The following is a 17,342-nucleotide window of genomic DNA, read 5'->3' as shown; positions in this document are numbered from 1 at the left end:
TTCTGATTGTCTTTGTACATTATTAGCATTAAGTAATCGATAGGTTAAGTATGGAATGTGAAATAAAATGCGAAACAAAACGCATTTAGATTAGGTAAATATCTCTATGTACCTACATAAAAGTGTAAATACGTCCTCTTAATGTGACTGTAAATACTACAATGTGACTGAAGATTTAAGCATACAATAAAATTCTGAATGAACACTTAAGACTGACAGAGAAAAAGTAGACTAGCCAGAATCAATGAAATATTTGTGTGACTATCAGTGCCAGTACAAAATGAGTGTAAAGGTCATTGGCACGCAGTGTACAAATATTTGAACTCCTACACAACAAACACTTCCTCTCCTTCTTAGGGCTACTTGAGTAGTCATAAAGTACTAGTATGTCCAGTTCCCTTGTCGTAAGGTGACGACAAATTTAAATACATATATGTTACTGTAATATGTATATTATCACCACTCCTATTCTTCCCGTGGGCAGTCGATGTCCTAAGACCTAACCTGACTGTAGAGATTGCCCATTAGCAGAGACCAGGTAGTAGACTAATAGCTCTTTGATGAACCTGACCTTTTAAATTGCGGTATCCAGACCACCAGCCAAGTATGGGGATTAAGATAAACTCCTCATACGTAAAGAAGACCTATTAGTCCATCCTGTGACTCCAACAGTTGTAATTTAAGAAGCAACTGTTTTTATCACTGGTTTCTACGATCGTTATAGATTAATTAACCTAATTATGTACATATTTTTAAATTAGGGCAGAATTTAGACGTTCCTAAAAATAATAAGAGTGTACCAATGTCAGACGATCAAATTGCATCCAAGAGCAGGTATGGTACATTCCGTTGCCGATCAAAAATAGATCTTGTCGGTCGGTCAATAAGTGCGTTCATTGATTCAATTGTTTCCTTCCGTTCACCCTGGCATGTGACATCTTCTTTTTTTTCTTTAACCTTTCTTTATTTCGTTGTCATGTCGTAAGTTAGCCATTTAAAATCTCCCCTTTTGAACTTTTGTTTTTTTTTTAATTAAATTGTAAGTTAGGATTTTATTGAATAAAGTATCTGTTGGTGGTCTTAGTAAGAGCTGTTTTGTTTTAGGCCGTGGTAATAAAAAAATAACAATTTTCAACTATTTCATTAGTAAAAAAAAAAATTAAAATAATGACAATTACGCTTAATAATACAATTTATTAATAGCTTTCATTTATTATTAAATAACTAATCAGATTTTATCTAAATACCTATGAGTGTAGCGAGAATATCATCCGTCGCGTCGTTTACGTGCTGTGTTATAACGAGAATATCATCCGACGCGTCGGTTACGCGCTTCGCGCGCTAACGCAAGCCGCGGCGTTCCCACCGCTCCTCACGTCGCCAGTCGGCCCTACACGCCCGTAGTGAAAGCACATGCGCGCGCGACTGCGTCGCGCGGCGCCCTACCTTGTACCTAGATTATTGTGTTGAACTGTATAACTGCTGTCTGTGTGTTACCTGTGTGATTGTCACTAACTGTATAATTATAAAATAATAAACTTATGTACATCCATTTACAAAATTGCGCCCAACTCGTGGCTCGTGCTCGAAGTACCTACGCGAGTGCGAACGTATTCCACGCTCTGTTGAAGTCTGTTGTGTACCTACTGTACCGAGGCTGTAACCGTCGTGTCTCGAGAAGATGCCGAAAACACGCGGACAGACGGCCATCGAGAACCGCAGTAGTGATAGTGACGAAGAGTTCACGGATACGCGAGTGGCGGGAACCGCCGCGGACGACAACATGGCGGCGGCGTCACCTACCACAACGGACCGACGCGATACGAATATGATCACAATGTCGGAAGACCAGCTATCTAGGATCCTGGCCAGCGTGATGAGGGGGTCGACTCAACCTCCTGCTGCAGGAGTGCACGCGGTGCACACTGCGCAGAGCAATTTTACCCGGTGCACGGCTCGGTTCGATGGAGCCGCCTGCAACGCCGACGTCGTGGAAGCGTTCATCGAGAGCGTGCTCGTCTACAAGGAGTGCGCAGGCGTCTCAGACGACCACGCGTTACGAGGACTGCCGATGCTGCTGACCGGAGACGCCGCCGTGTGGTGGCGAGGAGTGCGACCTACGGTGGAGAGCTGGGACGACGCGTTACGCCGGCTGCGCTTCATGTACGGCGCGGCGCGCCCAGCCCACAGGGTCTTACGCGACATATTCGCGACAGAACAAACTAGTGAAAGTGCCGACGTATATATTTCGCGTGTGCGTGCTAACATTTCGCGGTTACCATATCCTTTATCAGAACAAATGCAACTCGATATAGTGTATGGCCTGTTACACCGTAGAATCCGTAAACGTGTTCCGCGTGATAGCGTAAGTAGTGTCGACTGTCTACTTGAGAGAGCTAGGTACGTAGAGGAGATGCTGGGCGAAGCGAACCAATCTAGTACATCGTCTCACAACAATAATACCGCGAACACGAACTTACGTGATAAAGATAACCCTTCAACCTCGACCGGTAAAAATATTAACCCGCAAACGGCTGCGGTGAAAAATGTTAACCCTCAAACGACTACGTCCGACTCTAGTTCGAACATAGATAGTAGTAGCGCGACTTCTAAACGTGTTAGACCACGCTGTGCACGCTGCAAACGTTTCGGACACACGATGGACGAGTGTAAGTCGAAAGGTAATGAGTTAGCTTGTTATGGTTGCGGTCGTGAAGGCGTTATTCGGCCGAAATGTCCCACTTGTAAAGGCAAGTGCAAGGAAGATACACCAGCCGCGGCCGCCGACGGGAAGGTAAGTTTCCAAAGTGCTTATACACACGATTCCTCCACGTCGCAGCCGACGATAAATATTGAAGTGGCTTCGTTATTAGGTGTCGCTGTGCTTGATACCGGCGCTACCGAAAGCTTAGCTAGCCCCGGTTTGTATGCTATTTTGTTAAAGAACGGGACTAGTTTTACATCGGCCCGCCGCACGATAGGGTTGGCCGACGGGACCCAACATACACGTGACGTGTTGTTGTGCGATACGAATGTTGTAGTACAGGGACGTACTGTACCTACAACATTTATTGTTATACCAGGGGCGGAAAATAGGACGCTTCTCGGACAAGATTTTATTACGAAATCTGGTATTTTGCTTGACCTTCAACGTGGTTGTTGGTACTTTTCAGATTCCACAAAGGTGAAGGTACCCTTTGTGCGCTCTTACAGTCTTATGTCCACCAGTGACGCAGAGCTGATGCAGGTTAACACCACCGGCCTGGCACTGAGAGAAAACGAGGGATCTAAGCTGTCACCTGCTCAGAGGACGCAGCTCAACCAGCTTATAATATCTAAGGCTGCGCGCTTCGCCACCGAGGGACCAGCTACATCTTACGCTACTCACCACATTCGAGTAGGCGAGAGGCAGGAGCCTACCGCCTCACCACCCTACCGGATGTCGGCAGGTAAGAAGCAGCTGCTGGACGGTGAGCTCGAGAAGCTGCTGCGAGCAGACGTTATAGAGGAGTGTGAGTCGCCGTGGGCCGCGAACGTAGTGTTGGTGAAGAAGAAAGACGGTGGCGTCCGGTTATGTGTGGATTACCGCAAGCTCAATGCTGTGACGGAGCCTGACCGGTACCCACTGCCGCGCATAGAAGACGTTCTTCATGCCGCGAAGACCACCGCCTACATGTCAACGCTCGACCTTCATTCTGGCTATTTCCAGGTAAGTGTCGCGGAAGAGGACCGTGACAAGACCGCGTTTGTTACGCCCTCTGGTACCTACAGGTTTAAGAGAATGCCCATGGGATTGCGCAACTCCGGTGCCACGTTCCAGAGACTGATCGACCGGTTCCGGTCGAACCTGGTTGTACCAGCGCGGACACTCGAGACCAGTGACGGCGCTGTGACGTCCTCAGACCCCCGAGGTTGTGGTAGATCGGTAAGTATCCTAGGCTACCTAGATGACCTGATTGTTCTGTCGCCCACATTTGAAGAACACCTCGAGGATCTGGAGGCAGTCTTCGATAGGCTGGATAAATTTAATCTGCGTGTTAACCGCAAGAAAAGTTGTTTTGCCTGTGATTCGGTGCGTTTCCTGGGGCACATTATTGTACCCGGTGGTTTGCAGGTGGACCCGGAGAAGACCTCAGCCATAGCTGACATGCCTGCCCCGAAGAACGAGAGGCAGCTTAAAGGTTTCTTAGCTACGTCAAGCTGGTTCCGGCGATTTGTGCCGAATTATGCCGCTGTCGCGAAGCCTTTAACTGACCTTCTCAAGAAGAATAGCTCATGGAGGTGGCATGAGGAGCAGCAGGCTGCGTTCGAGCATATCAAGAGACTCCTGGTCACCGCGCCCATACTCCGTCAAGCCGACGAAAGTAAGCCCTTCTCTCTTAATACCGACAGTAGTAGTTACTGTCTCGGAGCAGTTCTGATGCAGGGGAGGGCCCTGACGAGAGGCCTGTGGAGTACGCCAGTCGGTTGCTGTTACCAGCTGAGCGCAACTATACCACCACGGAAAGGGAGGCACTAGCTGTGGTCTGGGCGGTGACTAAATTCAGGGGCTACATCGAAGGATCAGAGGTCATCGTCAAGTCCGATCATCAACCCTTACGTTGGTTGATGAGTTTGAAGTCCCCCAGTAGCCGTTTGGCAAGGTGGGCATTGACCCTTCAGGCTTATAACTTACAGATCCAGTACACCCCTGGTAAAGTGAACGTGATTGCAGATACGCTAAGCCGCCCCGCCTGCTGTGAAAAGGACCCAGGTGGATGCGAGGTATGCTTAGTGACTGTAGATATACCACACAGGGCACCTGCCGACGTTCGTGATAACCAGCTCAAAGACCCCGAGCTGAAGACGATCGTAGAGGATCTGGAGGACTCCGATCCGTCTAGGGGGAGGGGCTGGTCAGAACGAGGTTATCTGATGTCTGATGGAGTATTGTATCGGTGTGCACCCGAGGCTGACGACGTTGACTCCGCCTGTCTCGTGGTACCGAGTCATGAAAGAGAGGGCATCCTTGCTGACTTCCATGACGCTCCCACCGCAGGTCATTTCGGTGTTGAGAGAACCCTGCAGCGCATCAGAGCTCGCTACTTTTGGGTAGGTATGAGAACCTTCGTTGCTGACTATGTTAGACGTTGTGCTGCTTGTCAGCGTTATAAAGCAGACAACAAGAAGCCTGCAGGACTACTGCAGACGCCTGCTGCGACTCGCCGGTTCGAGGTCGTGTCAGTAGATTTGTTTGGACCTTTGCCGAAGACGGCTAAAGGTAACCGTTGGATCCTTATTATAGAGGACGTGTGTACTCACTGGGTTGAGTTGTTTGCGTTGGAGACCGCCACCAGCGTAGAGTGCGCTGAGATTTTAATCGGCGAAGTCTTCTTGAGGTTTGGAGTCCCGCGTAGGATGGTCAGCGACAACGGAGTTCAGTTCGTAGCTGAGGTGATGCAACAGGCATGTCACGTGATGGGTATCAAACAGTCTTTGACGCCGTTGTACCACCCGGAAAGCAACCCCGTTGAACGCAAGAACCGGGACCTCAAACCCCAGTTGGCAATTCTGGTGGGGAAGGACCACGCCTCTTGGGATCGCCATCTCGCAGCTATAAGGTTTGCGATGAATTCCGCCGTGACAGCGAGTACGGGGTTTTCACCGGCTTTTCTTACCTTCGGAAGGGAGCTGCGCGCACCATCTGACGTCGTGGCTGATATGAAAGCCATCGTGGATAACGATAATTTCGTACCGAATATTACGCCTTACCTTCGTAGGTTGTCGACAGCGCTTCTAGATGCCAGGGATGTCCATGAGCAGGCCCAGTCCATCAGGAAGAAGTATGCTGATGAAGGTAGACGTACGCCTCCGGATTATAAGGTAGGTGATCTTGTCCTCCTAAAGACGCAGAGTATGAACGACGCAGGCCGTGGACAAACCGCGAAGTTCATCCCTAGGAGAGACGGCCCGTATCGTATTCGGGAAGTGGTAAGTTCCACCACTTATGTTATCGAGGGACTTACGCGAGCTGAACACATTGGACGGTACCATGTGTCACACTTAACGCCATTCGTCGGCGACATCGTGTCTCCGGTTCGTGAGAAGCGCAAGCGTGGTCGACCCCGTAAATTCGATGCTAGTCCGAACGCGAGGGCGCTATGTCCGAACTAGAGGGGGAGTGTGTAGCGAGAATATCATCCGTCGCGTCGTTTACGTGCTGTGTTATAACGAGAATATCATCCGACGCGTCGGTTACGCGCTTCGCGCGCTAACGCAAGCCGCGGCGTTCCCACCGCTCCTCACGTCGCCAGTCGGCCCTACACGCCCGTAGTGAAAGCACATGCGCGCGCGACTGCGTCGCGCGGCGCCCTACCTTGTACCTAGATTATTGTGTTGAACTGTATAACTGCTGTCTGTGTGTTACCTGTGTGATTGTCACTAACTGTATAATTATAAAATAATAAACTTATGTACATCCGTTACATGAGTATTTATTAAAATATTGCATCATAAAAACTTACTGCGTCTTAAGAACGACATTTTATTTCCATTTTATGTTATAGAAAATAACATTTTATACTTAATATTACATTAGGAGAAACGAGAAAATTAGCTATTCTCTATACAATATACATATTCTTATAAAGGTTTTTACTACCAAAATAAATAAACGATGCCTTTAGAAAAACAAAGATAGAAATTCTCTACAAAATTCGACAATTGCAATTTTTTGGTTATTAATATAAGCCGTCATAGACTGGCTTCTAGATTGTCCTCAGCATTAAATTCACGTCTCTTCTCTTTCAATCAGGGCCGAAGTTACGATAAGGATTGGAGCATGCAAATTAATATATTTTTGATGGATAGATAAAGGTTACAGAAACCATGTCCAGAATCTTTAATGTGTACCTTGACGAATCATTTAACGGATTGGAATAAATTAAACTAAAGCGAATAAGTTTGTAATTTGTATAGAAACCCTACATCAATCTAAAATTTAAAAAAGTAGAATTTGGAACATTTTTTTAATGTATTTATCAGCGGGTACCATAAGATTTTATTATCTATATTTTTGGATAAATATCCATGTACCAAGTTAGTAGGGTCCGTTTATTGAATCCTTGTCCGTATGTGACCGGTTTCTCCCTAATTTATGCATCAAAATAATAAAAAAATAACACCTACCTTACGTTCCCTGCACCATTCACCGCCGCACCTGATGCATTCGTCGCAAGTTAAACTATTTTCATTCTTCGTACAAACATTTCCGAAAACATTTTGTACAAAAACGAGCATAATCACAAAAAAACACACACTAGCCATGGTTCTCATTATTTAAATAAAACTGACTTTAAAAATAAATCAAAGATTACTAAAATTAATTACTTAAATAAAATGGCGCCTTTTATTTTTTTTTATTCGAAGTTAAAGACGAAAGAATGTCGCGTTCGAAATATGAAATGCGCGCGCTCGGTCGCACGAATGAGCACAGACTGTGTACGAACTATTGTCAGAAAGTTCAAGCCGCGGCCGAGATGAATCATCGCGACGTCGCGGGCATGGAAGGAAAATTCGCGGAAATTACTCTTTACGTCGTCGGTAGTCGAGTTAAGATGTAATAAAAAAAATCTTTAACATGCGTCATAGATAGAGCCTTAATAAATATTTTGTAAGCAGGTTTAAAAGGTATTGATGAAATTAGAACTAGACCATAGTCTTTCTGATTTATTAATATTTTAAAACGTTTTTTTTTTTAATTTTCTATGAGAAAGGATTTTTTATAATGATAATGGTGCTCTACCTCACCATAATGATGGGGATTTTTGGATTCTTTAGAAAAATAAAATTAGTGCAAATTATTTTTCAACTTTTTTTAAAGTAGTAAATAATGCCACTACTGTATACTTAAATAATAAAGTCCAATTTATTTTGCATAACGTAGGTACCTAATAAGCATTTTTTAATAAATATGTTGCCATTTAGACCTCGGGGTAGCGTGTTGCCACATGTTGTAGGTATTATAGTTGTTACTAGTAGCTAGATTGAATGTCTAAACATTATGTTTTATCTTAACCTATCATTATAATAAACTCACAAAAAATAAAAATTCGTGGTGATAGAAATGTTGAGTAAAAACTTCAATATTATATTTTTATTATTTTTAATATTGAAGCAAAAAGGCTATTGCAATTATTTTAGTTACTTTTTGATAGAGAAAAACTGTAAATAAAATAAATAAAAAAAAAACAAAAGAGTCAAATTTTCTACGGCAGTGGGGTTGAGGAATGTATCCTCTACGGACTCAAAGAATCTCTGTAGCGATTAAACGCCTGGACATGCAGCAACTGACGTGGCGGAGGGGTTCCACCAAGCAGGGCTAACATAATGACAGGATAAACCTGGACTCATCGTCATTTCGACAACGGAATTATTCACATATCTGCCGCCGTGGCTCACAGCAGTATACGCTCATAAGGACCTCCCCGGGTGGGGTGGATGTAGAGTAGCTCCACCCCGGGTACTACTTCACTGCGTAGAAACGGACCCCATGACCTATTTAAACGGCTTTGTACGTGTACAAATCGAGGAACACATCTCGATAGCGTGATACAGGATTTTTCTCTTTTTACATATTTTTTTCTGCAAGATAAGAATATTTTTTTGTGATATGTTAATTTTATGTTTTAGCTAACTATGAAATTGTAAAATTTTCGACAATTTAATAACTCTGTGCGTCACAGGAGACCGAATAAGGAAATATTTGTTATTGTTTGGGGACAGCGCCATCTAGTCATGGAATGTGTCACTTATTCCCTTTGTTGAAACTGGTTTATTTCCAATAAATACGTCATTGTGGAAGATTCATTCCAAAAATTTGTATTCTTTGTCGTAGATTAAAAATTCTGTCATAGAGACAATGTCTATTTTTAATTAACCACTAATATTAGTGCGTTTGTGCAAAAAGTATGGACTTAATTATGAAATAGTAAGGGTCACTAATAATAATTCAAAAGAAAGCAATCCAAGTTTAATTATGTTTATTTCACGTTTTAAATTTTATTATGTTCTAAACTCAAAATCTCTATAAAACAAAATCTTAGCAACAAATGTGTTCAGACACTTCATTGCTACTATTATATGCAAAGGCGCTCCAGTAAAAACAAAGCATTCTACCCATGTGTGGCAATATTATTTATGACTCGTTCAGTTTTTTTCAAGCAGAATGTTTTTTTAAATTACCTATGCATATTTTAGCAGAATAATGGATAGATAGAGCTGCTTCATGATAGAGAATACCTAAAAAATGGCACATTGGAAGCAAAAAATAAAAAGTAGAAATATTGTTATTTTGTACCTATTTTCAAAAGTGATGGAATTTGTATGGGAGAGAATTCTGTAGAAAAATATTTGCCAATTTTACATGATTACTGTTCAATCTATTATGTTAGAAATTAACTAAAAAAATAAATATGCATTACCGATAAGTGTTGTTTACAGTTTTGATTATTTACTTTAGGCTTTTTTCTTTTGATAATACGTTTATACCTTTTATACAGAGGTACGGTATATACTGAAGAGGTAGAGATAACTCTACATTAATAGCTTTAGTACATATCTACTTATACCAACTATTTGAAAAAAAAAATACTTACCCAGTTGTCCAAATCTCCCCATTATACCCAGTAAACTAAATATCGAAAGAAAACTGAAAATTCTGATTTTAAAATATTTTTTATAGTTTTAGATTTAGATATACAAGTGAGTGAAAACTAAATACAAATAAGGACTGACTGAAAATAAACAAATAAATAATGTTTATTAAAAAAAAACACCTTACTATTTTTTCTATATTTTTAAGAGGCTTTTTATTACAAAGTCATGTCAGTCATAAAACTTTATTCTCATTAGAACAAGACACAAAATAAAGTTACTTTTTCACTACTATTTAATATTTATGATACACAGATTTTAACCAAATGCTAAATTAAACTTTATTCTCTTCGACACAAAATACAAAATCAATTTCCACCGCTACTTATGATCGACAGACTTTTTCCTGAAAGCTGGATTATTGAACGTTGTAGTAGGAGATTCGTACAAAGGATTTTGGCTTGGTCCAGAGGCATCTTGTTTGTTCTGTTGCATGAATTGAAGGTACTCGTGACGATCCTTGGCGTCAGTCAGCAGTTTCCACGCGACCAAGGTACCGATACCTACTATCAACAGCGTCAAGAGAAAGAGACCACCAAACACTGAAAAATAATGTAGATAATGTCAGTTTTTTTTTATTTAATAATGTAATTTTTAATTGTCTTAGGGCTAGGATGAATGTAACACCCAATTGTTACGATTTATATAACATAATAGGTTATATGTGTATTTTTTTTGAGGTGGGAACGTCATCCAATGACTTCTCTCGTCTTGGGCGAGGCGAGAGGGAGTGTCAGACTCTTACTGACTAAAAATCACCCCGTTCCTACTCCTGCTTTTCGAACCGGAGCCCCGGTAAACCCGTTAGGTAGTCCGCAGCTCCGGATCAGGCATCAGCCCTACTGGGCCCCATCTGTAATTACTTAGGGCTAGGATGAATGTAACACCCAATTGTTACGATTTATATAATAGGTTATTTGTGGAAGTGATCTACAGTTGATACAACATGAAAATATTTACTTTACTTTTATTGTTTTTATTTTTTTTATAATTTGTTTCTGTGTATTACTAACACAAGTCTATAAGAAAATTGTTACTAACTAAATGGACACCATGGTCTGAAATAAATGAATGATTATTATGATTATGAAAACACCGGAACACTGAAGTCCGGCACGTCCCAGGGACATGAATAACTGTCTTGGATCCCGCAACGAAATACATCAGAAGATATTATAAGAGGAGAAGAAAAAGAAAACGATAGTTTCCAGAATAATGTCAAGAATACTCACTAAAATAATTGGGAGCACAATCCTTGTTCCTGGCAATGATAACGTCGATACTGTAGTCAACATCATTGTACCGGTAGTAGAAACTAGTGTTGCAATTATCTTCAACCTTAACATTACTGCATAAGTTCCATAATTCCAAGAAATCAGTGTCATTGCTCAGTCTATCGACAACGGTGATCTTAATGCGGTCATTGGTGCAGTCGTCCTTGCCGATTCTGCGATCTTTGGCGCAGTTGGTCAACTTCCTGCACTGCAGGTCGTGGCAGTCAGTACAGGGTGATACTAGGCAATGAGAGTCTTGACTGTAACGGGCGTCCCATTCGGCAATTTGTGAACATTGGCAGTTACCACACACACAATCCCCGCGGTTGTGGCAAATCTGGAAGTTATTTATAAGTATTTGTATTATATTATAACTTTTGAGGGATATAATAAATTAATGATTATGTTTGTAGCTGCGCGACAGTCGTCGCGTTGTATGTCACAAAATGCTGCTCATGAATATGAGCCACAGCGTTGCTTGAAACCAGTCGATAGGTTCCTCGTGAAACAGTTACGTGAGTAGGCCGAAAAATATAATATTTAATGAATTATTTTTATTCCTTAGATCCACGGTGTTCAATGTGTTAATAAACGAGACAACATAACAAGCATTTTATTTGACAGCTAAAGAAGTTTTTACAAAAACTTCTTTTTAAAATTCACCCCTATAATATATACACGAGGGACAAGCTTCATTATCCTTAGTTCCGAAATACTTCCATTGTAAACTGATACAATAGGAACATTTCTATTATCGTATATTCGAATTCGAATGCTCCTTAATTTGGCCGACACGTCCATTGATCACCTTGAGGTAGAGTAATTTTTAGATCTTCGAAGTTAGGCTTATTCAAGTACTACATTATCACCGTATTAATATCATGGCGTTCCTTGCTGAACATATTATTATCGGTTTCTAGATATCACACTCCCATCAGGTACGGTTACAATACTCGTCCGAGTCGTAACAATCGCAAGCGTCACCAGACCACTTCGGCGCACACTTGCATTTCCCACAGTTACACTTCCCATGCAACCTACCATGGCAAACCTCGCCACTCTTTGCACTACGCGGGCAGCTGTCCACGTTGCATTCACAAAATTCACCTTCGTACCTAGACAATAAGAGTCAAATTCATTTACACAGTTGTCTATGTCTACAAAGGGTGTCTCAAAAATGTTATTATTATTTGAATGGCAGCACACAATAAAATTGTTTTGCTGAACAGACATAGTGTCACTGTATTTTTTTATAATAACTATCGTGAGGCCTACTAAATTGACTAAAACTCACGTTTTACTCACGTAAATTAATGGAGAAAAGCTCTACAAATTTCGAGCCACAGAGAGACTCTTCATCATGAGCAGCGTGCGCATACGCGGAGTGATTTTTAGTCAATATAGTGTTGTAAGTGCATTTAGGTACACCCAGATTAGGAACAGTAGTGTGTGGATCACACAAATAGTATTACGTATATCTGTTCCATGCAAGATTTAAACTTATCACTCGTTGAGTAAGATTCCCACTGCACCTCACTGCTAAAGCCAAATCTATTTTTTTTATTATTTTTATAAAATCTTGATCTATCTATATAATTTATTAAAGTGTTATTACTAATTCAAGTTCAAATCTGAGCATTGTGTACAAAGAATAACCTCACGTTACTTAGATGTAGCTAATCTACTATCAGTATGTATATAAAATAATAGGCGTACATAATTTAGTATCAACCACCCAGTATGGTATGAATGGTTGAAAATATAATACTACACTGACATGGTCACTAACACTAGAATTGGAACTTGAAACGGGATATTTACCATGTTTTTAAATTTTTATGACTTTCCGATATTTCGGCACTGTTGCAAGCGCCATGATCACGGATAAACTGGAGTAAATGCGGGTGGATGTTTACGAGCAGACAAATCGGTCTAAACTCTTTCTCGTTCATTTTTTTTGCTGACACCGCAACTACTGTCACTTGTAACTCGATTTAATTCTCGACATCATAAAAATTGAAACAAGGTAAATATCCCGTTTCAAGTTCCAATTCTAATAATACTACACGTGTAATGTACCTGTCCAAGCAATCACAGGCACCACAGTTACAAGTGCCGTGTCTGCTGCAGATATCCTTGCTGCCAGGAGCAATGCAGGTGGAATTGTCATTATACACGTTTCTTCCATTTTTTACACAGGCACATCTTTCACCGTACCTAAGACAAATGTAAATCATTATAAAGTTTACTTGTTTAATATAAAGGTGCCAGCGGCTTCGCCCGTATTGCCGTGGGATAAAAAGTATCATTTCTTTTTTTTTATGAAACACGTAAACGAGCAGACGTATCACCTGATGGCAATGGCCGCCGCCCATGGACACTTGAGTGTGTTGCCAGCTTTTTGGGAGTTAGGAATTTAAGGGTTGTTGTTCGGGAATCGGGGATTGGGAAGATTGGGAAGGGGGAATTGGGCCTCCGGTAACCTCACTCATACAACAAAACACAACGCAAGCGTTGTTTCGCGTCGGTTTTCTGTGACGCAGTGGTATCACTCCGGTCGAGCCGGCCCATGTCTCTCCCACACTTGAAGATTATCTATTATACACTCACAGGCACATTTAACCGCCCACCTTAGAAATACGTCACCACGTTAGTTTGCGATAAGGAATGTTTATCCCGATGGCTGTTATGTTTCAAGTGGGTACTTTGGCAATAAATTAAACACTCTGACCCTTGTTTTTTTTAGAAGTTCCTGCATTCAGATGCATTTTTGTAACTTAGTCGAAATTTTACATTCTCAGCGATCGGGTTAGTGTGAGTTTTAACCTGGTTATCCTGCTCTTTTTGGTGTGATTACCATTTTGTTTAACTTTCTGCACCCACTTGATTATTGTAATCGAATAAAAGTGCCACTGGATGCAACTGGAGCTGCAAGAGCCGTAGCTTTTGCCGATGCTGGGTACAGCCAACGTCACAATGCTCGGATGCTTGGTGTACCTCGAATCACTGTACGGGATGCTATCAGACGCTTTCGGAAGACGGATTCCTACACGCGGAGACCGGGACAAGGCCGTTATCGGTGCACATCGGCTCGGGACGATCGTTTTATTGTGAACAATGTATTGAGAAATCGGTTTACCACAGCTCCCGAGGTTAGAACTCGCCTATTTGAAGTGAGAAATGTCGGTGTAAGTGAACGGACGGTGAGAAGAAGGTTACCAGAGAGGAACCTAACTGCGTTTCGTCCAGCACGTGCCCCAGAATTGCTCACACAGCACCGTAGAGCGCGAATTCAATTTGCGCCAGAATACGCTAACTGGTCTACAGACCAATGGAAGGACGTTCTGTTTTCAGACGAAAGCAGAATAGCTCTATGAGGTCCAGATGGGCGTCAGCGAGTGTACACACGACCAAATCGGAGGTTTGTCCCGTGTACGATATTGGAAACTGTGGGTTATCAGGGAGGTTCAATAATGATTTGAGGCGGCATCAGTTACGACGATCCTACCGATCTCGTAGTGTTTGATAGGGGTAGTCTTATTGCACACAGGGATCTGGAAGAGAGTCTTCAAGACCATGTCGTGACATTTGCACCATTTATTGGTGAAATTTTCAATTAATGCACGTTAATGCAAGATGTTATGGCGCTAGAATAGTGACCCAGTACCTGGACGAGGTCGATATGCGAATATTACCGTGGCCAGCACGCAGTTCTGGCTTCAATCCAATTGAATACATCTGGGACAACCTTAAAAGATGAGTTCGAGCAAGGGTTCCCGCCCCAACGACGACTGGGGAGGTCAAGATTGCTGCAATTGAGGAGTGGCACAACATCCCTCAATCAGACATCCAAGATGTCATTGATGGCCTTCCAAACCGACTGCAAGATGTCATTAGAGCCCGACGAGGTAACATCCAGTAATAAAAATCAATTAATGAGCTCAGAAACTGAGAAATAACAAATATTGTAAAACAAGAGTTTTCTACAAAAACCTCTAAAAATGCTTTTTTTATTTAAGTGATGAATAAATGCAGTTATTAACATTACTACACAGTATTTAATTAACATAATATGTCTAGTTTTTAAAAAAAATATCAAACTTTCCCAGATTTAAGTAGTGTATGAGAAAATCAAGAAAATGAAGGTGGGCGGTTAAATGTGCCTGTGAGTGTATATAAGATTTCATGAAAATCAGTTCAGTAGTTTCAGCGTGATTGACGGACAAACATCAAAAAAAAAAAACAAACTTTAACGTTTATAGTATTAGTGTATGTGATAGCGTGATTAATATTATTAGAACGAGTAATAACGTACCTCAGTACACATGTAAACATACCTGTTATCGCTGCAATGGCATATCCCGCAATACCGGGCTTCTCCATGGCAATAATCAGCACTAGCTTCTACATTCTTTTCACACTCACAGTTCTTAATAGCTTCTATGTCAAGTGTAAGTTTCTCACCGATACCTTCAACTATGATATCCACGCTTACGTCATCAGTACCATCGTACTGTACTGTTCCAACTAAATGAGTTTCTTTACCAATTTCTACACCACATCCTGGCACATTAAGGTTTGTAGTACAGTCTGGATCGAAAGAAATACTCAAATCATTCTTCCGTCCTGACTTTACCTTCGTTTTAAGCTTGATTTTTTTGGAAATGTTCTAAAATTACAACACAAATAAATTTTAATATACACGTGACAATGGTGGTTATTGTAATAATTAGGTACAAAGAGGTCTACACTTACCGTGTAAATGTCTTTTAAAATATTCACTATCATTTCATCGTCGGTTCCTTTGCCAATACGGTTAAATTTCGTTAGTCTTGACCCACTTATAGCCTTATTCAGTCCGTAGTAGACATTATAAACATGAGACTCTACTACGAAGATGACAGTAATATCACTCTCCGTTGCTAACTTGTTTATCATGCCCACAGACGGATAATCCATTTCCAGTTCTTTGGTATAGGTCCCATTTTCAGTGTAACATTTACCATCATATGGTTTAGATAAACCTGCAGTTTTGCCATCTCCAGCCGTGTGGTATGGTCCTTCAGTTAGGAACACGACAATTTTTCTTGATTCGTTTCTCCATCCAATGACATTCTTGCATGTAAGTACTTGAGCAAGAGCATCAAGACCTCCTTCTTGGGTATCCCGATTGAGTCCACTAGGAGTTTTAGACACTACATCTTTGAATTTATTGAAATCATCAGCTAATTTCATGCGATGTCGAAACGAGTACGTCAATTCTGTATCGAGAGTGCTAAAAGAAAATATATTTTTTTAATAACATCAAATACGTAGGTGATTTTATGTAAAATATTTCATTGTTCTATATTTGAAACATAACTAATGCGTTGGGTGCAACGTCTAAAAAATACTAGAAATTCTAAAAATGCATATTAAAAGTAACAAATTAAAATAACTCACTTGTTCGTAAAAGGTAATACTCGTTTGTCTATAAAAGTACCAAATCCCAAATGAACATTCTCCGTCATTTCTTTGATAGACAAGTAAATTTTTTCACTATGTTTAGCAGTCATGTCTCTGATATTAGCCATTGTGGTGGACGCATCTAGAAGAAAATATAAGTCTACTGGAAAATCTTTAGCTCCCTGGAAGGAAAAATTAAAAGGTTTTGGAACTCCTGCTCGAAGATTTAACTTGTAACGCTGTGGTTTAATTTGGATGACGTTGTCTGAACTGGAACTGAATTCTTTGTTTTCCGATGCGTAACCAACGTTTTTTGGGTTCATTAGAGATTCTGGACACCAGTCGGTGGGGTAGGAACTTTTAGGCATACATCTTCTTGTGCCGTTGAAGTTGTTCTGAAAATGTTATATGGGCAAATTAAGAAGTACCTACATATATTATGATAAAACATAAAATAGGTACTTATAAGTATGTTGGTAGTTCGCTAAAATAGCATTAGCAAATAGTTATAGCAAAAGATAAATACGCGGATGGTAAAGTAATTGTGCTACTGTTAAAATATTATGTTATAGGAATAATTAGTACCATAGGTGGCAAAACACACACTGACAAATAGTCCAAAGACGACAATTTTCCTTAACAGAAACTGAAATAACTGTAAAGACTATAAAGTAATATTTAAATAGGGATATTTACCATAGCGCACCACACACAGACGTTGGGATCCCTGATGCATTCTTGACAAGACTTCTGCTGACAAATATCTAAGGCGTAAATCCAGTGGAATTGTACACTAAAGCATAAAAAATATATTAACAAGCACTTAGAAGACATGGTGAGCTAACGGTGAATACTAAAAATATAAACATGTCATGAGGATAATTAAATTGCTATTTGTTGTACAATAAGGATAAATAGTGTTTACTAAAG

General features: G+C 40.9%; 2 protein-coding genes across 2 annotated transcripts in view; both read right to left on the bottom strand.

Annotated features, from left to right (window-relative positions):
- Positions 1 to 7,485, bottom strand: part of LOC118273006 (integrin beta-3) — a 47,773-nt gene extending 40,288 nt beyond the window's left edge. The window contains exon 1 of the mRNA XM_035589734.2: positions 7,168 to 7,485. Coding sequence (XP_035445627.1) covers positions 7,168 to 7,314 — 147 coding nt within the window. The 5' untranslated portion in view covers positions 7,315 to 7,485. The remainder of the gene's footprint in view (positions 1 to 7,167) is intronic.
- A 2,216-nt stretch (positions 7,486 to 9,701) lies between these two features.
- Positions 9,702 to 17,285, bottom strand: LOC118273293 (integrin beta pat-3). The gene is given in 9 exon segments (XM_035590191.2): positions 9,702 to 10,235; positions 10,926 to 11,304; positions 11,895 to 11,906; positions 11,908 to 12,082; positions 13,047 to 13,184; positions 15,305 to 15,636; positions 15,723 to 16,242; positions 16,410 to 16,807; positions 17,109 to 17,285. Coding segments are annotated over 9 exon segments (2,313 nt in total). The 5' UTR covers positions 17,247 to 17,285; the 3' UTR covers positions 9,702 to 10,014.
- Between the last annotated feature and the right edge of the window lie 57 nt (positions 17,286 to 17,342).

The sequence above is a fragment of the Spodoptera frugiperda genome, chromosome 1 (assembly GCF_023101765.2).
Source record: "Spodoptera frugiperda isolate SF20-4 chromosome 1, AGI-APGP_CSIRO_Sfru_2.0, whole genome shotgun sequence".
Classification (NCBI taxonomy): Eukaryota; Metazoa; Arthropoda; class Insecta; order Lepidoptera; family Noctuidae; genus Spodoptera; species Spodoptera frugiperda.
This window is presented reverse-complemented; position numbering and strand designations above follow the sequence as displayed.